This window comes from Bos grunniens, chromosome 5, assembly GCF_055505025.1.
Source record: "Bos grunniens cultivar Pamir isolate PY7600 chromosome 5, Bosgru_T2T1.0, whole genome shotgun sequence".
In the NCBI taxonomy this organism is placed as follows: domain Eukaryota; kingdom Metazoa; phylum Chordata; class Mammalia; order Artiodactyla; family Bovidae; genus Bos; species Bos grunniens.
This window is the reverse complement of record NC_141169.1, coordinates 3,052,653-3,079,613: the sequence shown is the minus strand read 5'-3', so window position 1 is coordinate 3,079,613 and position 26,961 is coordinate 3,052,653. Positions and strand designations below refer to the sequence as shown.

The window sequence follows — 26,961 nt, the reverse complement described above, 5'->3', positions numbered from 1 at the left end:
AGATTTATGGGGAAATAATTTAAATAGGGTGTTTAGGGAAAGGTCTCCCTGAGGACATCTGCATGAAGTGAGAGAATGGTTTGCATAAATCTGGGAGGAGGGGAATTCTGACCAAGGAAAGAGAAAGTTCAAAGGTCCTGAGACAGGGACAAATTTGGGATCTTGAAGATAACAAAAAGGACTTTGTGGATGAAACAGAATAAGCCTGAAACAAAGAGGAGGGCCTGAGCTTGCAGAGGTTGGTGGCGCTAAATCATGACAGTTCTAATAAATAATAAGGGCTTCAGATCACTTTTCTATGGGTGATGAGAAGCCACCACAAGTATTTGAGCTGGGAAATAGCATGATCTGATTTATGCTCTAGAAGGGTGACTGACTGGAATAGAGCAACCTCAAATATGCCAAGCGGTCTTCCAAGAGAGAAGGAAGTGAAATATGATTGTCCAGTTGATCTCTCTCTCTTACTGTATGAACTATATTCATGAGAGATACATAATCTAGTGAGTGAAACTGATGACATGAAAACAGACATAATGTTTTGTTTTGTTTTTAAGATAGATTATGCATGAGATTTGTTTTAGAAACCGGTTCTTATGCAGGTATCAGAAAAAAAAAACCCAGAAGCTTATTCATGCATTTTTTATTGCTGCTCAATTTGCTAAAAACAGCATCAGATGATATGGGAAGATCACTGAGAAATCACTTAAACAAGAACACATTTTAAAAACACATATACTGTATATATGAGAAGTTATTTATTCCACTTTGAGTTAGAGATTTATTCCAGAATTTAAATACAGAAAATAGCCTGAAAGAGCACCAGAAAAAATTACCCACATAGCCCATAATTTCCATGGAAAATATCAATACAATTCTTAAAGTTGGTATGGAATCCTTCTTTCTAGGCAGTGAAATTTTTCAGTGCTCCACAAAGCCACATGGGGCTGTAAAGAATAAAAAATTACATCATGATTTTGAGAGTTTGTGTTTACTGACATCAGGATATCAAATCAGTAACCTAAAGGTCCATAAATCAGTGGTGCTTCTAACTTCCTACATGGCTGCTTTTTTAGAAAAATGTGTAAATAATAGGAAACCAAGAAAGATAAAAATATCACTCAAACCAAGGTACTTAAAAATAACTGGGTATATCTCTTCTTGTCTAAAATTTATGTCAACATTTTGCTTTTTATATAGATTTTATTATACTATATGTAAGTTTATATATTTAACTTAATATTTTCCATGCTCTTGGGAATTCCTCATAATTACTTTCAGATTACTTCAAGAATATTCTATTGGGAAGATAAGTGAAGCTCACCACTGTTGTGCATTTTGAATATAAACACGTTTCACATCTCAAGTAACAGAACTATGGACATCTTCGGGAACAACGCTTTTACATGGCCTGGATGATTTTCCTTGGGCGGAACACCCAAATTAGAATTCTCATGTTACAAGTTATAAAATATTATGGTTCTTGGTTAATCTGAGTTCATGTTTTCAGGCTTCATCCATCAGCAACTGATCTCAGACAAAGGAAAAAAAACAGTGAGTCACTGTGGTGGCCAATACAGAGTCAGCACTCCCAATGTCCTGTGCCAAGTGCTACACATACATAATGTTATCCTCATGATGACCTTCTGAGGTGAGCACCATTAATATCCTCAAACTACAGATCAAAACAGAGGCTCAAAAAGATTACCTAAGCTCTCCAGGGTCATATTGCTAATAAGGGTAGTGCTGTTATTTGAACCCAATCTTCTGCTCCGAGCCTGATATTCTTAACCACTATTCTGAAAGGCCTAGAATGTAACTTTTTTTATTCCTTTTTCCACCTTCTAGCTAAAAAAGTAAGCATCAGAATATAGGGAAAACGAAGTGGGAATCACCTCTGGGGCCTTGAGAACAACACAACATGAGAACAGATGTGGAAAGAGAGACTGGTTTGGTACATGACTGTGACTTTGAAATGGGGGCTTAGTGGACTCACTGAAGATATATCTTTTAGACTTTGGTCATTTGGGCCTCTTCTGCCAAAAATCACTTTCTTCATCACTGCCCCTCATTCCCTGGGTCCCTTCATTATCGTGTCTAATCTCTACAAGTCAAGGAACACCCACAGTTCAGACTTTGGCCTGAAAAAATTAACTCTAGTTAGCAGCAACATACCTATCATGAAGATCATGCATTGCAATAACACTTTGTTTTCAGAAATATTATTGACAGAAGTAAAAACAACAGAGTACTAGAGTATGGTCTAAAAAAGAAAGAGATAATCACATAAAATTATGAGCTTTAATTTAAACAAGAGGAAATGTTTAAAATAACAGAAGATATTTTCCATATCAAGGTCTTATGGGAAAAGGACAAGTTAAGGCTGTGGAAAGTGATTTGGGGTCCTAAATTCAGACTGAAAAGAAGGACTAGAATACAAGCATACAAAGCATGGGAGAAGCTGCTTTCTGGACAGGATTGTAGGGCACTGCTTGGATAGTCCACCTCATTTGAAAATCTCAACAAGAAAGCTCAAAATCAAGGCAACCCCACCCCCAGGGTATGCACAGAGGTACTGCTACACATATGTGGTCCCTATAACTCCTTATGTAATTTTCTAAATATACTGCTGAGGTCTAACTTTTAGACTGATACAAAATTAAGCAAGAAGATATAATCCAAAAAGTGGATGTATTGGGGGGGGGGGGGACACTTTTGAGAGTGTAATCGAGCCATGCAAAAGAGTGATGACTCAGTAGGGAGGCTTTTTAGAAGAGGAACCCAAAAGTGAAATCTCTGTGAAATCTAAAGGGACTGTAATAAGAGTGAAGCAATAGCATCCCAGGTAATCCATGCTCTGCAGACAACTTGAAGGAGCTCCTGGCCAAAGTTAGACATTTTGAGTATCAATAAGGATAAAAAACTACAATGGATTTAAACTCATCAAATATACTTAAATCCAGAGGTCAAAATGGTACTTAACTAAAGCAAAACAAAACAAAATAATTGGTCACTATGGAGAGAACAGGCTCATTATGCCAGAGAACTGGCTCATTATTTTTGATGCTGAAAAATGCAGGGAAACAATCAGGCCTTTCCCCTGTCTTTTCTTAAGAACTGTATCACTGGGTCACCCAATAGTAAAGGAGAGTGGAGAGCAAGTTTCTCTTTTAGAAGCTATTTCTTTTATAACCAGAAAAGGAAAGAATGACTCGCCATTTGCAAGCTCTAGTGACTTATTAGAGCTGCAAATGTCATAAAAAGAGAGACTACTCTTTATTTTATGTGTTTATATAGAGTCAACTCTGAACCTAACTTGCTGCTGCTGCTGCTGCTGCTAAGTCGCTTCAGTCGTGTCCGACTCTGTGCGACCCCATAGACGGAAGCCCACCAGGCTCCGCCATCCCTGGGATTCTCCAGGCAAGAACACTGGAGTGGGTTGCCATTTCCTTCTCCAGTGCATGAAAAGTGAAAGGTGAAAGTGAAGTCACTCAGCCATTTCTGACTCTTAGCGACCCCATGGACTGCAGCCCACCAGGCTCCCCCATCCCTGGGATTCTCCAGGCAAGAACACTGGAGTGGGTTGCCATTTCCTTCTCCAATGCATGAAAGTGAAAGGTGAAAGTGAAGTCGCTCAGTCATGTCCGACCCTCAGCGACCCCATGGACTGCAGCCTACCAGGCTCCTCCATCCATGGGATTTTCCAAGCGAGAGTACTGGAGTGGGGTGCCATGGCCTTCTCTGGCTAACTTGCTAAAAGGCCTTAAATTAAGCCCCTAGATTTGATTACCAATATATAAGTGATAGAGAACACAGATGATCGTATAAAAATGCAGAGTAGGGATGCAATCACCAAAATCCACACTGTGGGAAATCATATAGCACAAACAACCTCATGCTTTATCAAACATTTCTTTAAGGTGAAGACGAAAATCAATAGTTTAAAAGAGATTAAAAAATATCAACCAACCACAGCACGTAATATTATTTGGATCTTAATTCATACAAACTCTAAAAAAAAATATGGCATTTATGACACAACTGGAAATTTGAACACTTCCTGAATATTTGAACATTTTTTTTGGTTTTACCGAGCAGCTTGAAGAAGCTCAATTCCCCTATCAGGGATTGAAACCAGCTCATGGCAGTGAAAGCCCTGGATCCCAACACCTAGGAACTCCCCCTGAATATTTGATATTACAGAGGAAATACTAATTTTCGGTCATTATGTTTAATAATGTCATTTTTTAAGATATACATAGTGAAAATTATTTTGAGAAAATGCTTTGATGCCTAGACTTCAAAATAGTACAAAAGTTTGGGGACACAGATGAAGTAAGACTGATTGATGAGTTAATAATTGCTAATACAGAGCAATGTATATAGGGGCTTTGATACAGAGCTCTAGTGGTTTTTATTTACATTTGAAATTCTTTGTAATAAATAGTTAAAAGAAAAATTGAAGTAAGAACTACGTTTTATTTATCTGTGCAGCCCCAGTGTACATCATAAAACCTTCACATTGCAAATTGCTTAAAAATATTTGCTGAATAGCGAACTTCAAGGAAGGCAACATATTCATTCTCAGTTTTGTTCTTAACAAATGGGAGCAACAGTAATTTTTACCTCCCAGGGTCATTGTGAGGGTTAAAAGAGGAGAAATAGAAGAGTAGTTTGTTCACCTAAAGTGTCACACACAAACGTGGAAAGCCTTCAGGCTGAAGAACTAGAACCAAATTCAACAATCGCTTGTTCTGCATTTGTATTCTGACCTTGATTTGTTTCTTACAACGAGCCACTAAACTCATGGATAGATCCCAGCACATTCATTTTCCCCTTAGGGACAAAGTACCAAATGGTAGTGTAATTGCCAAGGGAAAATTATTACTCTGTTCTGAATTATTTCCATCATAAATCCAAAACCAGTCAGACAGGCTCTATCACAAAAACACCAGGGGTGCAGTACAGTGATGAGAACCCCACATACAAGCACCCATAAATCCGAGAGGATCACAGCCCTCCAAAGGCATTCTGAAACAGGTATTTAAATCAGAAGGGGGAAGCCAGGCTGGCAGCATGTTGGTCAACACCATTTAAACAATGAAAATGAGGCAATTCACTCAGCTGTCAGCTAGAGAAATGTCCCGTCACCTGTCTTACATAGACTGTACAACATGTGACAAGCATTTTGCTTTTCTTTACACGTTTTCTGTTGCATCAAAGAAACCAAGTTGTTTCATTTGGCAATGATAACAGTCATCCACAGTTCTCTTAAATTCAATCATAACTGCTCCTAGCATGTCAAGGAAACAATTTCAAGCAACAATAGTGAATGAGAGAAAAGGGAGTGAGAAGGACACAACTTCTGTTCCTGTCATGCATTTTTTCCTTCTCTAATCTTAGTAACAGATACTCATTTTTACTTATGGAGAAATGAAATATGTAATCCAATTCTTTATGATTTAAAGTGATATTTTCCTGCCTCTCATAACATGATACCCTATCCCAAATTAGACATAAGAGCCACTCAATGCTATTGCAGATGAAATATGGAAGGCAAAAATACCTTTTATTACCAATGAGATAGAAAAGGGATTTCTACTCTATAATTCATTATATAGAAAAAATGATTAATATCTTGGGAAAAAATAGTTAGATAGTTGCAGCCCCTCGAAATCATGACTTAGGGAAACAGGAACGTTAGTGAGATTTTTGATAATTGTTCTCAATCATAAGAATGCTAAATGATAATTTGAAGAAAGGACAAAGCTAAATAAACTTGCTGAGCCACAAGGAGTATAGGAGTCAAGGAGTATAAAGAGCATTAACAGTATAAAGGAACAAGGCAATCAATTTATTTGAGAATTTGTACCAAAAGGAATTTTAAACTTAAGGCATTTTCAATTCTCAGAATTAAAGTATATTGAAATAATTTGAAAACAGCTAACAGCTATATGGACTATATCACACGGACCACAACCTTGTATAACTCAGTGAAACTATGAGCCATGACGTGTAGGGCCACCGAAGATGGATGGGTCATGGTAGAGAGTTCTGACAAAATGTGGTCCACTAGAGAAGGGAATGGCAAACCTTGAGAACTTCATGAACAGTATGAAAAGGCAGAAAGATAGGACACTGAAAGATGAACTCCCCAGATCGATAGCTGCCCAATATGCTACTAGAGATCAGTGGAAGATAACTCCAGAAAGAATAAAGAGAGCCAAAGCAAAAACACCACCCAGTGTGGATGTAACTGGTGATGGAAGCAAGGTCCGATGCTATATTGCACAGGAACCTGGAATGTCAGGTCCATGAATCAAGGCAAATTGGAAGTGGTCAATAGGAGACGGCGAGAGTGAACGTTGACATTCTAGGAATCAGCAAACTAAGATGGACTGGAATGGGTGAAATTAACTCAGATGACCATTATATCTACTACTGTGGGCAGGAATCCCTTAGAAGAAATGGAGTAGCCATCATAGTCAACAAAAGAGTCTGAAATGCAGTACTTGGATGCAATCTCAAAAATGACAGAATGATCTCTGTTCATTTCCAAGGCAAACCATTCAATATCACGGTAATCCAAGTCTATGCCCCAAGCAGTAATGTTGAAGAAGCTGAAGTTGAACGATTCTATGAAGACCTACAAGACCTTCTAGAACTAACACCCCCAAAAAATGTCCTTTTCATTATAGGGGACTGGAATGCAAAAGTAGGAAGTCAAGAAACACCTGGAGAAACAGACAAATTTGGCCTTGGAGTATAGAATGAAGCAGGGCAAAGGCTAATAGAGATTTGCCAAGGGAACGCACTGGTCATAGTAAACACCCTCTTCCGACAACATAAGGGAAGACTCTACACATGGACATTACCAGATGGTCAACACTGAAATCAGACTGATTATATTCTTTGTGGTCAAAGATGGAGAAGCTCCATACAGTCAGCAAAAACAAGACCGGTAGCTAACTGTGGCTCAGATCATGAACTCCTTATTGCCAAATTCAGACTTAAATTAAAGAAAGTGGGGAAAATCACTAGATTATTCAGGTATGACCTAAATCAAATCCCTTATGATTATACAGTAGAAGTGAGAAACAGATTTAAGGGACTAGATCTGATAGACAGAGTGCCTAATGAACTATGGATAGAGGTTCGTGACATTGTATAGGAGACGGGGGCAAGACTATCCCCAAAAACGAAATGCAAAAAAGCAAAATGGCTGTCTGAGAAGGCCTTACAAATAGCTGTGAAAGGAAGAGAAGCAAAAAGCAAAGGAGAAAAGGTAAGATATACTCATTTGAATGCAGAGTTCCAAAGAGTAGCAAGGAGAAATAAGAAAGCCTTCCCCAGTGATCAATAGAAAGAAATAGAGGAAAACAATGGAATGGGAACAACTAGAGATCTCTTCAAGAAAATTAGAGATACCAAGGGAATATTTCATGCAAAGATGGGCTCAATAAAGGACAGAAATGATATGGACCTAACAGAAGCAGAAGATATTAAGAAGAGGTGGCAAGAATACACAAAAGGACTATACAAAAAAGATCTTCAGGACCCAGATAATCATGATGGTATGATCACTCACCTAGAGCCAGACATCCTGGAATGTGAAGTCAAGTGGTCCTTACGAAGCATCACTACGAACAAAGCTAGTGGAGGTGACGGAATTCCAGTTGAGCTATTTCAAATCCTAAAAGATAATGCTGTGAAAGTGCCGCACTCAATATGCCAGCAAATCTGGAAAACTAAGCAGTGGCCACAGGACTGAAAAGGTCCCTTTTCATTCCAGTCCCAAGGAAAGGCAATGCCAAAGAATGCCCAAACTACTGCACAACTGCACTCATCTCACATGCTAGTAAAGTAATGCTCAAAATTCTCCAAGCCAGGCTTCAACCATACGTGAAGCGTGAACTTCCAGATGTTCAAACTGGAAAGTCAGAGGAATCAGAGATCAAATTGCCAACATTCGTTGGATCATTGAAAAAGCAACAGAATTCCAGAAAAACATCTATTTTTTCTTTATTGATTATGCCTTTGATCATGTGGATCACAATAAACTGTGGAAAATTCTGAAAGAGATGGGAATACCAGACCACCTGACCTGCCCCTTGAGAAATCTGTATGCAGTTCAGGAAGCAACAGCTAGAACTGGACATGGAACAACAGATTGGTTCCAAATACGAAAAGAAGTACATCAAGGCTGTATATTATCACCCTGCTTATTTAACTTATATGCATAGTACATCATGAGAAACGCTGGGCTGGATGAAGCACAAGCTGGAATCAAGATTGCCAGGAGAAATATCAATAACCTCAGATATGCAGATGACACCACCCTTATGGCAGAAAGCGAAGAAGAACTAAAGAGCCTCTTGATGAAAGTGAAAGAGGACAGTTAAAAAGTTGGCTTAAAGCTCAACATTTAGAAAACTAAGATCATGGCATCTGGTCCCATCACTTCATGGGAAATAGATGGGGAAATAGTGGAAACAGTGGCTGACTTTATTTTTCTGGGCTCCAAAATCACTTTAGATGGTGACTGCAGCCATGAAATTAAAAGATTCTTACTCCTTTGGAGAAAAGTTAAGACCAACCTAGAGAGCATATTAAAAATCAGAGACATTACTTTGCCAACAAAGGTCTATCTAGTCAAGGCTATGGTTTTTCCAGTAGTCATGTATGGATGTGAGAGTTGGACTATAAACAAAGCTGAGTGCCAAATAATTGATGCTTTTGAACTGTGGTGCTGAAGAAGACTCTTGAGAGTCCCTTGGACTGCAAGAGGATCCAACCAGTCAATCCTAAAAGAAATCAGTCCTGAATATTCATTGGAAGGACTGTTGCTGAAGCTGAAACTCCAATACTTTGGCCACCTGATGCGAAGAGCTGACTCATTTGAAAAGACCTTGATGCTGGGAAAGATTGAAGAAGGGAGGAGAAGGGGCTGACAGAGGATGAGATGGTTGCATGGCATCACTGACTCAATGGACATGAGTTTGAGTAAACTCCGGGAGTTGGTGATGAACAGGGAGGCCAGGCATGCTGCAGTTCATGGGGTTGCAAAGAGTCAGACATGACTGAGCGACTGAACTGAACAGCTATATATTACAACAGAAAACTTTTGTTCTTTGGGACAGTAACTTGCAGACAATTTATAAAACCTCCAGAGACAGATGTTAGGGCTTTAAAGGACTTCCCAGAGAGCACTAGTGGTAAAAAACCTGCCTGACAATGCAGGAGATGTAAGAGATGTGGGTTTGATACCTGGGTCGGGGAAATCCACTGGAGGAAGGCACAGCAACCCACTTCAGTATTCTTGCCCAGTAAATTCCATGGACAGAGGAGCCGGGCAGGCTTCAGCCCATGGGGTTGGACAGAGTCCAACATGTGAAGCCAACTCAGCAGGCACAGAATAGCTACATAGTTTTCTCTTCTCTAAATTTCAGCTAAAGGTTTCAGTGTCATAAAAAAAAAAAATCCTGAGCATATGGTATTTACACAGAAATATTTAATTAATCTAGATCTCCAACTCAGAAATATATGACCTTAGCCTTTCCTTGATTTTCTTTAATGTTGATAATGTTAAGGAAAAAAAAAAAAAAAAAACTTGGGAAAAGTAATGATAATGATGTTCTAACTCCTTAATGATAATTAGCAATTTGAGGACATTAATGGTATAGACTTACTGTGTTCTAACAATGACAGTCATTAATTTTGATAGTCCTATAGTTAAGTCCTTGCTTATCCTCTGAAAATTTACCCTTCATTACCACTTGTAGGAAGTAATTTTAAAAGTTGAAGCATCAATGAAAACACAAACAACACCAAAAACTGTTAGCTAATTCAGAGCAAACATATATATATATAATTTTAAAATACTATTACATATATCTTTTTTTACAAGAATAATACATTTAAAATGTTTTCTATTTTGCTAAAATGATCACATATAGTTCAACATTTTTGAAATTCAAAATGATATACAATTGTAAAAATTAGAAATACTTCTCCAGTAAGAGAACCACTTTTATGAGAAGATAATTCTGAAATCTTAGTTTAATGAAAGTCATTATCATTATTAATTTAATGTACAATTATAATACAATAATAATTTTCATAAGAATCATATATAAATATTAAAAAGTAAAAATGTAGGCAAAAATATGACAAAGTGACAAAATCTTTTAAGGAATTTGTTGAGTTTTAGAAAAATGAAAGAAAGCTGGGCCACTCCATAAACTATAATACACTTTAAAAATGAGCACTTCCTGTAGTGGAGCTTGGCACAACATTTTAAATCAACTATATATCAATTTAAAAAATTAAACAATTAAAAAATAAACTTACACTTGCTACTCCTTTCTTTCAGATGGAACTTCATCCCCACTAAACTATATTAAAATAATTTTTCCTATGGATTTATTCATTGTTAAATCTTTATCCATTGAATCCCTGATAAAGAAAAATGAAAAAATCATGAGACTCACATTTTCTATTAATTCGTATGTCCCTTCTGGATTTTTTATTGTTGGATTACGTTAAAGTTTTCTTGGTTTAAAAATTTGCCTTCTATTTTCTAACCTTATTTCCTTGTTTCCTTTGTCCCACATTCCTGGGGATTCAAGACGTATCACCTTTCTTTCACAGTCAACGGGGTGACTTGATTGCATAAAAGGCTTTGTATTCTATCCAGTGAAATATTCTTTGCTTATAGAAATGTGAGCCAGTCTGAATTTTCCACTTTCTAGGTAACCTGTAAAAATTTTAAAGCCCAAGGTTTTCACCCAAACATGTCTTAATATTTGGGCATAAGTATTTTCCTAAAGCACAGGTACCCTTTCAATCTGCATATTCACATCTTTACTATAAGAAGGTTTACTCTTTCTATATATTCAATTTTTTTCATTTTATTTCTTTTTCTTCATAAACATTAAGTGCACACGTACACACATATACCAATACACACATATACCAATACACTGAATGTCTGTTGCTTACAATTTTCTTTGTTTTTTCCATTTCATTTATCTCAGTTACCTCAAGCTTATTCTCCACATTGTTCCTGAATATGTTTGTCCCTGTGTCTGTGATTTTACTGTAATATGGTTTTCTTTCTTATAATGCCAGATCAATTCATTCCTTTTATCTCTGCTGCTTTACCTCTTTTATTCTTTTTGTGTGTTTTCTTTAAAGTCTTGCCTCAAAAGAAACCACATGTCTGTTTTCATTCTTGGAAATCACATGATGAGAATATTTGAATTTTTTGCTTGATGTAGTTCTTCTGTTTTTATTCTTAATTATCTTTCCTATGGTACTTTTAGATAATTCTATGGCTTTCAGAGCCAAACATCTTGGAATGCTAAGTCAAGTGGGCCTTAGGAAGCATCACTACAAACAAAGCTAGTGGAGGTGATGGAATTCCAGTTGAGCTATTTCAAATCCTGAAAGATGATGCTGTCAAAGTGCTACAGTCAATATGCCAGCAAATTTGGAAAAGTCAGCAGTGGCCACAGGACTGGAAAAGGTCAGTTTTCATTCCAATCTCAACAAAAGGCAATGCCAGTTCAAACTACCACACAATTGTGCTCATCTCACATGCGAACAAAGTAATGCTCAAAATTCTCCAAGCCAGGCTTCAGCAGTGCATGAACTGTCAATTTACAGATGTTCAAACTGGTTTTAGAAAAGGCAGAGGAACCAGAGATCAAATTGCCAACATCTGTTGGATCATTGAAAAAGCAAGAGAGTTCAGAAAAAAATCTACTTTTGCTTTATTGACTACACCAAAGCCTTTGACTGTGTGAATCACAACAAACTGTGGAAAAATCTTAAGGAGATGGGAATACCAGACCACCTGACCTGCCTCCTGGGAAATCTCTATGCAGGTCAAGAAGAAACAGAACTGGATATGGAACAAGAGTCTGGTTCCAAATCAGGAAAGGAGTACATCAAGGCTGTATACTGTTGCTGCTGCTGCTGCTGCTAAGTCGCGTCAGTCGTGTCCGACTCTGTGTGACCCCAGAGACGGCAGCCCACCAGGCTCCCCCATCCCTGGGATTCTCCAGGCAAGAACACTGGAGTGGGTTCCCATTTCCTTCTCCAATGCATGAAAGTGAAAAGTGAAAGTGAAGTCGCTCAGTCGTGTCCGACTCTTAGTGACCCCATGGACTGCAGCCTACCAGGCTCCTCCATCCATGGGATTCTCCAGGCAAGAGTACTGGAGTGGGGTGCCATGCTTATATACAGATTACATCATGTGAAATGCTGGGCTGGATGAATCACAAGCTGGAATCAAGATTTCCGGGAGAAATATCAATAACCTCAGATATGCAGATGACACCACCATTATGGCATAAAGTGAAGAGGAACTAAAGAAAACTCTTGATGAAAGTGAAAGAGGAGAGTGAAAAAGTTGGCTTAAAACTCAACATTCAGAAAACTAAGATCATGGCATCCGGTCCCATCACTTCATGGCAAATAGATGTGGAAACAATGGAAAGAGTGACAGACTTTATTTTGGGGAGCTCCAAAATCACTGCAGATGGTGACTGCAGCCGTCTTGAAATTAAAAGACACTTGCTACTTGGAAGAAAAGCTATGACCAATCTAGACAGCCTATTAAAAAGCAGAGACATTACTTTACCAACAAAGGTCCACCTAGTCAAAGCTATGGTTTTTTCAGTAGTCATGTATGGATGTGAGAAATGGACTATAAAGAAAGCTGAGCACTGAAGAATTGATGTTTTTGAACCGTGGTGTTTGAGAAGACTTTTGAGAGTCCTTTGGACTATGAGGAGATCAAACCTATCATTCCTAAACGAAATCAGTCCTGAATATTCATTCAGCTTTAGCTGAAACTCCAATACCTTGACCACCTGATGCAAAGAACCAACTCATTGGAAAATACCCTGATGCTGAGAAAGACTGAAGGAGGGAGGAGAAGGGGGCAACAGAGGATGAGATGGTTGGATGGCATCACTAACTCAGTGGACATGAGTTTGAGCAAGCTCCAGGAGTTGGTGATGGACAGGGAAGCCTGTCATGCTGAAGTTCATGGGGTTGCAAAGACTCAGACATGACTGAGCGACTGAACTGAATTGATGGATTTCAGGCTGATGTATATTTAAATGTCACTTATGTTTGAAAGGGATGGTCCTATCTAATAGAAGTAGTTGCTGATAGATTGTAACTTAAGAGTATGTAAAGTTTAAAAATTAAATAAAATTTAAAAAAATAAAAAATAATAAAATAAAAAAGAACTGTTGAGACGATTAAAGCTTCAAAGTGATTTCAAACATTTTAAAATAAAAAGAAATGTTATTGAAGGTAGGCTGACATTAGTAGTTTATTAATATTAATAACATATTAATAAAATAAATCCATGAATGGTGGAAAAAAAAAAAAGAGCCATCATGGTGAATATGCTGAAACAGTAGTTTAACATTTGTGTTGCTGTTATTTCAGACCCAGTTCTAATCAAATCAGTGGTTCCATCTCTTTAGGGGTATATATCTGCTCCAGAGTCACATTTCAAAATTTTCCAGAGAGCTGTGTGATTCATAGTTCAGCCTTGCATAGTGAAGGTACTTGTTGTGGAGCTTTAGCATTTAATTGTTTCTAGCCGTCTCAATTAATGGTTGCTAAACCAATTGCCATATATATTTCTTCCCCACCTCATTCCTCCAGATTCCATTAATCCAAATAAGGCAGTCTCTTCATACATGTGCCTTTCATTTTTGTAGATTTCTGTGTCCCACAGAGGTTCTATAAATCCTTTCATCCATTTTCAGAATCTTTCTGTGTTTGGGCCCACAATTCATTGTATTTGTCAGTCATTCTTTTTTTCCTTCCTTTTTTTGGTTGTTGGCAGTTGGTGTTGGGGAAGCAGGGAGATATATAAATATGTATATTTCATTTCTTTGAACTGAACATTTTTTCTAAAAAAGCATAATAATCAAACAAAAACTGGTCCTGCTAATCTGGCTCTTGAAAATGTTGTGTAGAAGCCAACGTTTTTATGTATTTCCGGTAGCATGTTCAATTGGTAGCTGTGTATTACTCAGCTTGCTCTTGACCAGATCAATTTCACTTTTTTATCCTGAGGACATAAAAAGATTTTATTTACCTGATTCCCTCACAATTAGGAATTACCATGTAATTGACTTCTACCAAAAGGAAATAGGCATATCTAGACTGGCGTCTTAAAGCTTATTGTGTATTTCTCCCTGTCTCATTCTGTCCTGTTGGAATAGAGTCAAATCCAAGTTCACCAAGGGCTTACTTGTTAAGGATAACAACCCTTGGCCTACTTGATAGTAAGTCTTTTCAAATAGAAATATAACTCAGGGGATGAGCCTGAAAGTCTAGTTCTCCTTTTGAAGGCTGAAGAACTTGAGATAATCCCCAATATGTCAAAGAAATATAAGAGATCTGAGAACTAAGTCTCTAAGATATTGTTGAGGTGGGGACTCACACAAGAAGTTGTCAGAAAAAAATAAGAAGGCTACTAAGGTTTATGCTAAAGCTGAAACTCCAGTACTTTGGCCACCTCTTGCGAAGAGTTGACTCATTGGAAAAGACTCTGATGCTGGGAGGGATTGGGGGCAGGAGGAGAAGGGGACGACCGAGGATGAGATGGCTGGATGGCATCACCAACTCGATGGACGTGAGTCTGAGTGAACTCCGGGAGATGGTGATGGACAGGGAGGCCTGGCGTGCTGCGATTCATGGGTTTGCAAAGAGTCGGACACGACTGAGCGACTGAACTAAACTAAGGTTTCAAGAGGGTTCTGCTTCCAAAGATGCTACAATCTTAGACTAAAAGCATGTGTAACTGTTTAAGACTTGGAACAACCTTTAGACATCAACCTTCTACAGGCTTGGAAGTGGGATGACAACACTGCGTGGTGCCCAAGAGAGGTATATGCCCACCACTCATCTCACATATGTTCATGGAAGATGATGGAAAGGGAAGAATCTCTCAAAGGGCAGACCCAGAGACTACTAAGAAAATCTGACCAGGAAGCTATGCTCAAAAAGTAAAATCAGAATTTAATTAAGAAATTTTTTTCATCCCCAAGTCCTTTACAACAGCTCCTAGTTTTCCATTTTTTTTTCTTCTTTTGAATGCCACATTTTGTTCTGTCATTATCCTATCATTGAGAATCAGTTATGTGAGAGACAATCAACATCATTTCTTCCATTTTTTTTTATTTTTTAAGTTTGTAGAGATCTGCGCTTCACTTGGAGATATTAGACTGGGAATTTGGTTTGTATTCAAAAGATAAAATTTCAGAGAGTGTCATGTGAATACTCCACTCACTGACCAAGAATATAAAGCATGCAGAAAGAAATCAGCATTTCATTTATTTTTAAAAAATTCAGAGCAATCCCATCTATCAGGAATTCTTTGGTTTCCGGTAGGTTTTCTTTAAGACTTTCCAATGTAAAAAAGCAGTGTAGGAATTCAGTTGAAATGTTTGGAAAACAAAAGTGGTATAACCCATGTTGATTCTAACTAAATGTAGAGATGTGGTCACTAATATTAAGCTCTGGTAATTAATAATTGTAAATAAACCATTTCATTTTTCCACCATGTTATGTATACTACACAATACACTTATGGAAGAAAAAAATGGTTGAGCATATTTAATTTTGCTTGTACGATTAAATAATAATCACTTGCTAATTTTATGAGTTAATAAGTATTTTTAATAAGACAATATTTCAAGAAAAAGAAAAGATTAAATCATTTTTTCTCTCTTTTACCTTCTCAATTGAGGCATTAGATTAGGAAAAACAGCACATTAGTTGTTTTTGAAAAACCTTACATATAACTTCCATTTTGAAATATATATTAATGTCCAATATAATTTATATTTTAGAATACACACACATCTCTTACTTTTCTTAAAGTACAAATGGCTATTGATTCATTAATAAAATATAAAAAGGACCACAAAAATTATTAATAGTTAAAAATGAAATGCAATCTAATGAATATTAGAATATTAGAATATTCTAAACATGGATCCAATAATAAGAAATTCCAAAAGATCTCCACTTCATTGATGTTTAACAGAAAGAGAGAAATATCTGTATGTCCATATATCAGAACATTCTCATATAGTAGCATATAACTAGAGACATATTATATTCTCCAGAGTGACAGATTTTTTACTTTCCTATAGTGCTATTCCCTGTCTGATTTAACTCAGATAAATATGGTTTAAAACTGTATCAAATAAAAAGTGAAACTGGTTGGCAAACGCAATATCTTAAAGTGACTTTTCTATATTAGCATGTCACTCTAACTAGGCAAAGCCAAAATTTGGACGTTCTTTATCTAGTTAGATATTTGAAATCTGAGCATGCATCTTAATCTAAAATTGGGACAAAATTTCACTAGCAAAATCTTGCACTAGCAAGATACTACTTTTTAAAGTCAAATTTCATAAAGATGATATCATGTTACCTTTCCCATTTTGATTTCTTCATGTTTGTATTCTTCGTCAATGTGCCTTTGTTGCTTCATTTTACTTTGAGAGCTCTTTGAAGATTATCCTGGAATACCATCTACTGCCAACATGCTTGAGATCAATGACCAGATAATGGTGGACACAGGTGTCATGATTCTGTGTGATGCGTTGTTTCCTTCTTCCAGATGTTTTTCAAAGCTGACCTTAAATTCTCAATTACTGTGTCTTCCATGAAGCATTAGGAGATTGTGAGTACACCATCCTAAAGTGACCTCTCCTTCCTTTAAAATACTGTGCTCTTAAACCACCTAACATTCATAGTAGATGAACACTAAATTTTTTAGACCAGTGTATTACATTAAATTTTCCTGTTAGATAATTGTGAGATTATAATCTCTCCTAAAGTCTAAGACATTTAAGAATATGCTGTTAGATTTTGTGGTTCATATGTTTAATTAATGTAGTTCACTATGTTTAATAGAATATACTATTATAGCAGAGTCCTCATAAACATTTACTTGGTGAACAAACAAAATACATGTATTTCTAACAACTATTACTCGATAAAAATTTAATTTTGATGTGAACGTTGCTTTTGAGATTCCTTGCTGCTCTCAACATCATGCAACTGCATTTATTCAGATATATTTATACTTCTTTTAACTACTTAATTATGAAAACTATTAAACTTACTATTAATATTCAACCTTCATATTTAAAATTATAAGCTACATATTGGAATTATTCTAGATTTCAGTAATATTTTTTGCAAAAATTGTCTAAGAGCATCTTACAGAGAAAGATAAATTAAGATGAAAACCAAGTAAACAACCTCATCAGAATAGATTCAGATGAAAACTTGGGTATACATTTTATACTTCCACAGAGTAGTGTGCTTCCATGATAGCTCAGTTGGTAAAGAATCCACCTGCAATGAAGGAGATCCCAGTTCAATTCCTGGGTTGGGAAGATCCGCTGGAGAAGGGATAGGCTACCCACTCCAGTATTCTTGGGTTTCCCTGTGGCTCAGCTAATAAAGAATCCACCTGCAATGTGGGAATCATGTGTTCAACCCCTGGGTTGGGAAGATCCCCTGGAGAAGGAAATGGCAACCCCCTCTAGTACTCTTGCCTGAAAAATTCCATGGACAGAGGAGCCTGGTAGGCTACAGCCCATGGGGTCGTAAAGAGTTGGACAAAACTGAGCTACTTCACTTTCACTTTTACCTACTATGTACCAGGCACTATTATGTAGTAGTATTTAGGTATTTGTTAAATATTTGTTGAGTTAATGATCTGTCACGTTGTGGATAAGCCATTTAGGATCACCCTTTCCATCCCCATCTCTGTATATTCTTAACTTGCATGTATTTTCAAATGTGAAACATTGTTACTATATAACTGGAAGACATTGCTGACTAAGTACATTACAGAAGCTTCCATTTGTGAATGATTCTTACAAAGAAGCACCAGAAATTGAAATAAAAAAAGATCAACCCACAAAAAGTATTTTGACATGCTTGTTTCTCCTACTTTTCATAATTTTTATTTTGTTTCTGAAAGATGTTCTCATATCACTTATCTATTGAGAATACAGAGAACACACAGTTCATTTTAATGTTATGTATGTACACTTTAGAAACTGATTAGCTTATCTGGAATGAAAAATAGATACTGACTGGTGACATACAAACCAGGTAAATAGCTGTTGAAAGATTTTCCTACTAGTTTCTATACATTCTATAATGACAAAATACAGACTAAAAAATAAAAAAGTATACCTCTAAGTTATTTTGAATTTTGCATACCTTTGAAATAAACAAACATTTGATAAATAAACATCTCCACCAACATTTGTAACTTTCTATTGTTAAATGTGATAACTATCTAGTATATAATTTGTTTATATTTTATCTCAATATCTTCCTCCCACTAAGAAAATCACTTGAATTTTTTTGACTAAACATTGGCTGTGATTCTCAAATTTTAAAATTCTGTATTGCTTTTCCCATATACCCACCTACCCTTCAATCCATGTATCCATCATCTATTTCTCTGTCAACAAACTCATTAATGTTCACATTGAATATATAATTTACTGAAATACCCTACATACTACTTTTGCATTTATTGAAACACAAATTTTCATATGGATTTCTCAACTCTTCACACTCTATGAAACCACTGATAGTCTATCCATGTCAAAATTCTACAGACTGCAGTAACATTTTAAAAATGGAAAAAGGAAAGCTGAGAAATTCTACAAACATAGAACTTAAAAAGTTGGTAAGCTGGGAGGCAAGGGGCCTAATTGCTCTGCATAGTAACTATATTTCTGTAATAATTTTAGTCTCACTATCAGTTGAAAAGGGGAAGTAACATTTCCCTTGATATGGCCTGGATAAAGCTCATGATCTGCCCTCAGCTTATGCAATTAACTTCCAATGCATTTGCACACTGGGAATGCAAAACCAGGTAATTTTCACCCGGAATCCTTTCCTTTTTGGTATTTCCGACAGCATTCTTAAGAACCTTCCATGAATTTAGAGTGTGTTTAAGTTAGCACCCCCATAAAATTCGCTGATACTCAATCATTATTTTCTTCAGGGTCTATTAGCCTTCCTTGAATTTGTCACATATGGATGGCTAGACTAACATTTTCTTTCTTATTAAGTCTTTTTCCCCTTTGGTTAGCACTACCACCTGGTGACCTGGAGAGTTGATACTGAACTTCTGTTTAATCCTCATCCTAATTAAGTGAAGCAGCTGAGCAACCAGAAACCTCTGCCTCTTCCCTTTTGAGGCTCAAATCCACTGCACTCCAGGCCATTCAGTCTAGGAAGGCAGAACGCAATCTGTGATTCAAATGTGGTCTGATTCCACAGGCCCCGGTGCTACTTCTTAGCTTCTGAGTTGGCCTGTACTCATATCTTTAAAGAACATTAAAGAGGCTTTGGCACAGTTACAACAAGTCAAGTTTCCTAATCTGATGTTTGCTCACATCCAAAATAGTGAAGGCCTCTTCACCAGTACTCCATTCCTCATAAGGGCATGTGAAGCACCACAAGCAATTAAAGGAAAACATCATGTATTTAAAATCATCTCCCAAGGCATTAAGATTCGCCATATAAGCAAAAGTGTCTGGTATTGTGAATTAATCACTCACCTTTGTTGCACAAATGTTGGAACTAAATTTCCTTTCCTTTCTCCTCTTTCCCAAAGTATTGTCTCTTCAAATATAAAAATGAAATCTTTCATGCTTCATGCCAAGCAGAAACTAATGTAAGATACTTTTTTTCCATTATCTTTTTTCTAGTTTCCTTATCAAGATAACATTGCTACCTTAGGTAAATAACTGCTAAAGCACAAAACAGATTTTATGAGTTCTAGGAGAAAATTATGAGCAGCTCTTTAGCACTGGCTGATTACTATGTTTGTTAAGAAAGACTGCTATCAGAACCCTATGAATCTCTGTTCCAAGGTGGGAAAGTATCATTTCAAGATAATTTAAAGTAATTACTCTAACATAAAACCTGCATTAACACCGATACTCATACTGCTTAGTCACTAAGTGGTGTCCGACTCTTTTTTGACCCCATGGGATGTTCCAGGCAAGAACACTGGAGTGGGTTGCCATTTCCTTCTCCAATATTCATATATTACTCATTTTAAAGTTTTATTTATAATTTAATTTATCATAATAGAAATGAAAAGTGATTTTTTTACGAGCTCTTTGAAAATTAGGCTTTTATTTTTACAAACTAAATGTCAGAGGATTCATTTAATTTTTTCACACATTAAGTCTACCATAAAACTCTCATTTTCTTCTTTCTCATCAACTATTTCTTGCTGAAAAAATGTAATTACTTTTCTTTTCTTTCCTTCATCTTTCTAAGTTCCTGATTCCTTCAGAATATCACAGATTAACCACAAAACCCAAACATGCCTTCTTCTTACAGTTTACATTTGTTCCAGGTAATTCCAGTTTTCCTGCCTATTGCACTGTCAACAGATTTACAAATTAACCCAGGTTTAGATGCCAGATTAACTTTCAAGAAAGCGGCCTTCACCATGGAAAACTACTGAATACATCAGAATTCAGTATGCATATGTATGGCTGATCTATGCCAGTATGCTCATTTAAACGTAAAGGTGTCCCTTAATTATATGAGATTCCTCCAGGAGCTTTCCATGCTTGGGAAAATTGCTAAGACACTCAGATTTTGAATTCTGTCATAGCTATCCAATGGCATATCTGAAATGGTAAAATATTTAATAGCAAGAATAAAAAAAGTGGTTTTTGAAGAGTTACAACTAAGTCCCTGATGTCCTGATTGTTGAATGATCAGCTCCTGACACTAGTATCCAAAGAAAGTCATGCTCACTGTTGTTAAGAATACTATATAAGGTCTTCCAGCTTCACAGAAGCATCTGCCTAAGTCGATGCCATAAATACCTTCTGCTCCTCAAAAGGAGTGGTTTTCACATTGCTGTGGGTGTCAGAATCACAGGAATTACTTCATAGAATGCAGATTCTTAGGTAGTGGTGGGAATATGCAATTTTTAATAAAACATCTCAGGTACAGTATGCTGATGCAGGTGGTCTCAAGGTTCATAGTCAAAGAAGCACTGCACCTGAATATACAAAAGATTCCAGCAAGCAGCAGAGGAGATGACTCAAATCCATGACAGGAAAACCACTAAGATAGTACTATCACAGTCCAAGAATCTAAGATCAGAGGAATATTTAGGTCTTTATGCTAAAAGCACATGTTAAAAATATCTATTCGAGTAAAATTGATGGTGTAAATGACCATCTTGGAAGAAGCTCTACCTAGATAATTTAAATTATTTGTGGATAGGTAAGCATTTCAAATTATTGGGAGGTTTAGAGAAATCCTAGAGAAATTCTTATGAAATCTCAGGCTTATGTTCCAGAGCAATTACAAAACCAAAAGAATCATAACTTTATGGTAAATGTAACCAGACAGTAGTAACTATACTGCACATTATGTATATTTTTTAATTTGTGAGACTCTAAAAAGATTATATACATTTATTCAAGCAAATTTGTATTTGCATTTGGAAATTTAGACTATTCTTAAAAAAAGAATGCCTTTTTTGTAACATACAAATCCATGTATGTTACAAACATCACACATTTTTTTAAGTGCAGGTTTTTTTTTTTTTTTTCAATTGGAGGAAAATTGCTGTACAATGTTGTCGGTTTCCACTGTAGCACTGACATACATACAAATATCACTTAACTTTTGTAACTCAAGACTTCAGGTCTTTTCTATGAAAATATCAAACCTACAAAAGAATGTCAAAATATCTTTCTTCTTTCTATTCAGCACTCTCAGACATTAAAACATTTTCACCCATAGACCTGAAACACAAATTCGGCACCAGAAGGTTACACATTTGCTTCTGATTTCATGAAGTACAACTGAAAAGTCTTCAAGAAAGTCTGCCATCCTCAAGAGCCGCAGTGCTTGCATGCTAGGTTGCTCCAATTGTGTCCAACTCTGTGACCCTATGGACAGAGCCCACCAGGCTCCTCTGTCAATGGGATTTCCCAGGCAAGAATACTGGGGTGGGTTGCCTTTTTCTCTTCCAGTGGATTTTCCCTTAATGCCTCAAGAGGTTTATTCTCAGAAATAGCTGGTATGTATGGCAGCTCCCTCTAAATCCTTATCCCAAGGATAACATCTGTGACTTCACCCTCATAAGATTTCTAAATACAGCTCAAAGGAACACATTACCTCATTTTCTAACCTTGAGCAAACAAGCATATGCCTATGGGAATAGTTTGGCTTGAAAATTCAGAAATATACTCTAGACTTTCACTGGGTTATCATAGAAAGAAAGTGAAGACTCCTAGCCCATTATAGTAAATGTCCTGAAATGCTTTCAAATTATTTTTAACATTTACTGTGACAAAGTGTTACATAAACTAATATCAATTTACAGTCCTTTTGGATATGAATTTTTAAGTAATTGCATACAGAAAGTTATAAAATGAGAGGGCTTCAAGGTGACTTTTTTGTATATCTCAAGAGGAGCCTTAGCTGATAATGACAAATAGATAATTAAATCTCCAGCCTTACAGATGGGAGAAATATTTTAATCTCTTGGGTATGGCCACAAAGCTCCTGAATGGACTCATTATGAGTCTCTGCTCACAGCACGGAAAGATATTCCCTGGTCAGAAAGTCCAAAAGTATAACCACAAGCTAACTTTAATAGCCTTTGATCAGTGGCAGAAGATTGGAAGCATAGAGCTAACAATAAATCCTAGTTTGCAATAAACAATTTTATCACTTTTAGGATTTCATAAATATTTGAATGCAATCCTTTTGCACACACATTCTAGCAGCTTAACAAAAAATAAATAAGAATATAATCGTACATGTATACTTCTCCCAAATGAGTCTAATATAAACAGCTAAAGAATCATCCTTCTCTCCCTCCCCAGTGAGTAAATATGAAATCCATTTTAATCAGTATTCTATTATTAATGACTTATGATTCCATTATAAAACACAGCTAAGGAAGAAAAATGTTTATACTAAAATTATATAGTACTTTTGAAAAAGAAGAAGGAAGGGATTGATGAAAGAATTCTAAAACTAAACATCCTTTGTGAAAACAGAATTTATAAAGCAGTAGACAGTGTCAGTCTAAAATCATTGCGGATGGTGACTGCACCATGAAGTTAGATGATTGCTTCTTGGAAGGAAAGCTATGACAAACCTAGTCAGTGTATTGAAAAGCAAAGACATCATTTTGCCAACAACAGTCTGTATAGTCAAGAATATGGTCTCTCCAGTAGTCGGATATGAGAGCTGGGCTATAAAGAAGGCCGAGCACCAAAGAATTGGCGCTTTCGAACTGTGGTGTTGGAGAAGAGTCTTGAGAGTCCCGTGGACAGCAAGGAGATCCAACCAGTCGATCTTAAAGGGAATCAGTCCTGAATATTCATTGGAAGGACTGATGCTAAAGGTGAAGCACCAAAACTCTGGCCACCTGATGTGAAGAGCCAACTCATTGCAAAAGACCCTGATGCTGGGAAAGATTGAGGGCACAAGAAGAGGGCAACAGAGGATGAGATGGTTGGATGGCATCACTGATTCAATGGACATGAATTTGGGCAAACTCCAGGAGATGATAAGGGGTAGGGAGGCCTGGCATGCTGCAGTCCATTGGGTCACAAAGAGTCGGGCAGGGCATGGTGACTGAACAACAATGAACAGACAGGCTCAGAGGGATCCAGGATTCTTAATCAGGTTTTGCATGGCAGTGTTCAGGTGAAGTGAAGTAGTCCTGTTATCTCCACAACTGACTTGGGTAATCAGGATAAAATGTCCAGTCTGCCAAGGTATTTCTTATAAAAGGTTTCTAAGTCCTTACTTCTCAGTACTACGAAAGGTCAACACATGGAGATTTAAACGTCCAGCCATCGACATAGGAAAGCTACTCTTCATCTAGCCCAGTTCAGGATGAACTTGCCTTTTAGGTACACAGTGCTCCTATTTTCTGCAATAAGCAAAGAAATAATGAACACATGTGTTGCAGGAGAAACTTTAAACAAAGTGCAGGAGGACCATCCAGAAGACACAGACCTTCTAATAAAAACTATGAAACACGAAGTCTCACAGGCAGCAGATGACTACCACTTAGTTTGCAAATGTTAAGTCGGCTTTAACAATGCTGCTAGCTCATGAAACTACAGCCCAGAAACAGCAACAACACAGGAGGGTAGGTCTGGAGTAGTCTCATCATCTGCTTCATGAGCCATTAGATTTTCACTGACTCACCGACTGAATTTGCAGTTCTTCTAACAGCACTCCTGAGAGTTCTCTCAGGTTTTTAAACTCAGAAACAAGTTGATAAAAATGTATGTATTAATTTTTTAACTCACAGAGTCTTCAGAAAGGTATTGAGTACTACTGATGGCAGCTCACCAGTACTTCAAGCACTTCTAGGTGTGACATTCATGATCTCCAGGCCCAGGTCTTTGTGCTTATTGCAAATACATCACTAGTATTTTAAGAGAGATAACTGTTATCTTCTTTCCCAACACAACTTGCAAACTAAGCTATAAGATTCTGCCCTAGCTGAGGCTTTTTTAGGTGATTGGATCCTTAATGGAATAGCCTACAAAAGAATTTTTTAATTCTTAAAAATATGCTATTCAGGCTAAAGTATATGTTATGACATTAATAATGTAGTAATCTGGCATGTGTTAAACTTAACTTCATTAAGTTTTCCAGGAAACTGGTGACTAAATAAATAAATCAGTGCAGTAACTGCCCAGGGCAAGGGTGGCAATGATGATTTATCTCTGGAATTCTTTTGAATATGAACAAATGTTCCAAAAAATTTTCATGTATTTTTAATATTTTCAAACAGAATATCACATAGGTCCACAATCCAATGATACACACTTGCACAGCTTTTTAAAATAATATCAGAGCATGTCAATGGCTTTTAATATCCAGTGGTTATTATATTTTCTATGGCAAATATTCCAAATTTCCAGTTTCTACTATAGTAAGTGAATAAATAACTTCAATATGAGTTCTTATATAATCTAACTGCCAATTCCACTCCTTCTCAAATCTATGTTTTAATCAATTTGTTCCATGAGTATCACTGCAGAGTTCCCTTGCCTTAAATCCATCCTCTAGTTTACATTTTCCCCTGCTCTCATTTTGCTACTTTTAAACCTTTAATGGATTTTCATAGCAAACTTTCATTCTCTTGATATTATTTCCTATATGATGCCCATCATCCTTGGACAGAAAGATCAAGCCAGTCAATCATAAAGGAAATCAATCCTGAATATTCATTGAAAAGACTGTTGCTACAGCTGAAGCGCCAATACTTTGGCCACCTGATGTGAAGAGCTGACTCACTGGAAAATACCCTGATGTTGGGAAAGACGGAGGGCAAGAGGAGAAGGGGGTGACAGAGGATGAAATAGTTGGATGGCACCAGTGAGTCAATGGACATGAGTTTGAGTAAACTCAGGAAGAGAGTGGATAGGGAAATCTGGCATGTTGCAGTTCTGGGGGTCACAGAGTCAGACATGACTTAGCAACTGAACAACAACAATCTTTCTAGACCACATTAATTCTTTACTTTCCAACACTTTCATAATATTTTATTCATCATATTGACACACTGAATATAGTTTATTGTCTACAGTGTATTGTCCCTGCTAGACCATGAACTCATTGAAAACAAGAACTGCATCTTGTTCATTTTTATATCTCCAGATCTAGCAATGCTTCATCACAACAAAGCCCAACAACAAACATGATGGACCACTTACAAAAAAAAAAAAAAAAAAAATCTAGGCATTTAGTCACTAATTTCAAAGTTCAGGTCATAATACAATGACATTTGCAAGGCAACTGATTAGTTCCTTACACACAAGGAATGAAAATTAGAACATGTAAGTGCAAAAGCAGTGCCATTTCCTATATAAGCATATATCATTTAAAAAAAAAATGAGGGAATAATATGACATCACCAGAACTCATGTAAATAAAGCTACACTAAGGACCTAAATAAGTGGGGATAACTGCTTTGGTATTGGAAAACTCACATTTGAAAAGATGCTAATTCTTTAAAAATTAACTTATAAATCCAATGCACATTCAGTCATAACTACAGCAGGATTTTTAATGGCTTTGTCAAATTGATTTTGAGACCTATACTTAAGAGAAAAAATATGTAGGATTTTGAACAAGAGGAAATGTCGCCAACCACAACACACCATAAAGCTAAGCTAATCAGAACAACGTGGTACTAGTGTCAAAAGGAACAGAGACCAGGTGAACAGAACCGAACCAATCCCCTCAAAGAAAAATATCAGCATTAGGATAAAGACATCATTTCAGATCTATGAATAAGAAAGGTCTTGTAAACAAACAGAATTAAATAACTGGTTATAAACGTATAATGTTAAAGAAAGCTGTGCTATACATAAAAACTCATTAGAGAAGAAGGGGTTGAGAAAATAGATGTAAAAATAAAATAGCTTACAAATAAAAAAATGAAACATTTTCAAAATGTTCATATAGCAAGGGTCTCCTGTGGAAAGCAGAACCAGAGAAACAGAAAACTACAAATGGAATATCATGTAAATTAAAAGCCATTGAGATGATGAAATACATCACAAAGTTAAAAAAAAAAAAAAGACATGATATTGAGAGAAAATCCTGTAAAATCATCTTCTACAAAAAGGCTTAAAACCTCAAAACATCCAAAATATATAGGAAAAGAGTAGGAAAAACACCTCACCCATCTTCTATTAGACTTTTCTTTTTCTTCTAACTGGGTAACAATTCATAAAAGAAAACTAAATACACATGGAAGATGTATAGGAAAAGATGCACAAGTTATTTTAACTAGTTCTGTAACAACTTCAAAAAACCTTATTTTTGTTTCCATACTGTCAAAAATGTAAAAGA

At 36.5% G+C, this 26,961-nt stretch overlaps 1 protein-coding gene across 4 annotated transcripts in view; it reads right to left on the bottom strand.

The window, feature by feature from the left end:
* TRHDE (thyrotropin releasing hormone degrading enzyme) overlaps positions 1 to 26,961 on the bottom strand; it is a 454,936-nt gene that overhangs the window by 56,209 nt on the left and 371,766 nt on the right. The window contains exon 13 of one of the 4 annotated variants that reach the window (XM_086398686.1): positions 734 to 1,524. The exons of 2 other annotated variants lie outside the window; for them this stretch is intronic. In XM_086398686.1, the coding sequence (XP_086254812.1) occupies positions 1,518 to 1,524 (7 nt within the window). In that variant the 3' untranslated portion in view covers positions 734 to 1,517. Of the gene's footprint in view, positions 1 to 733; positions 1,525 to 26,961 lie in introns of those variants that run through there. One more of the 4 variants, XM_086398685.1, reaches the window with a different exon arrangement.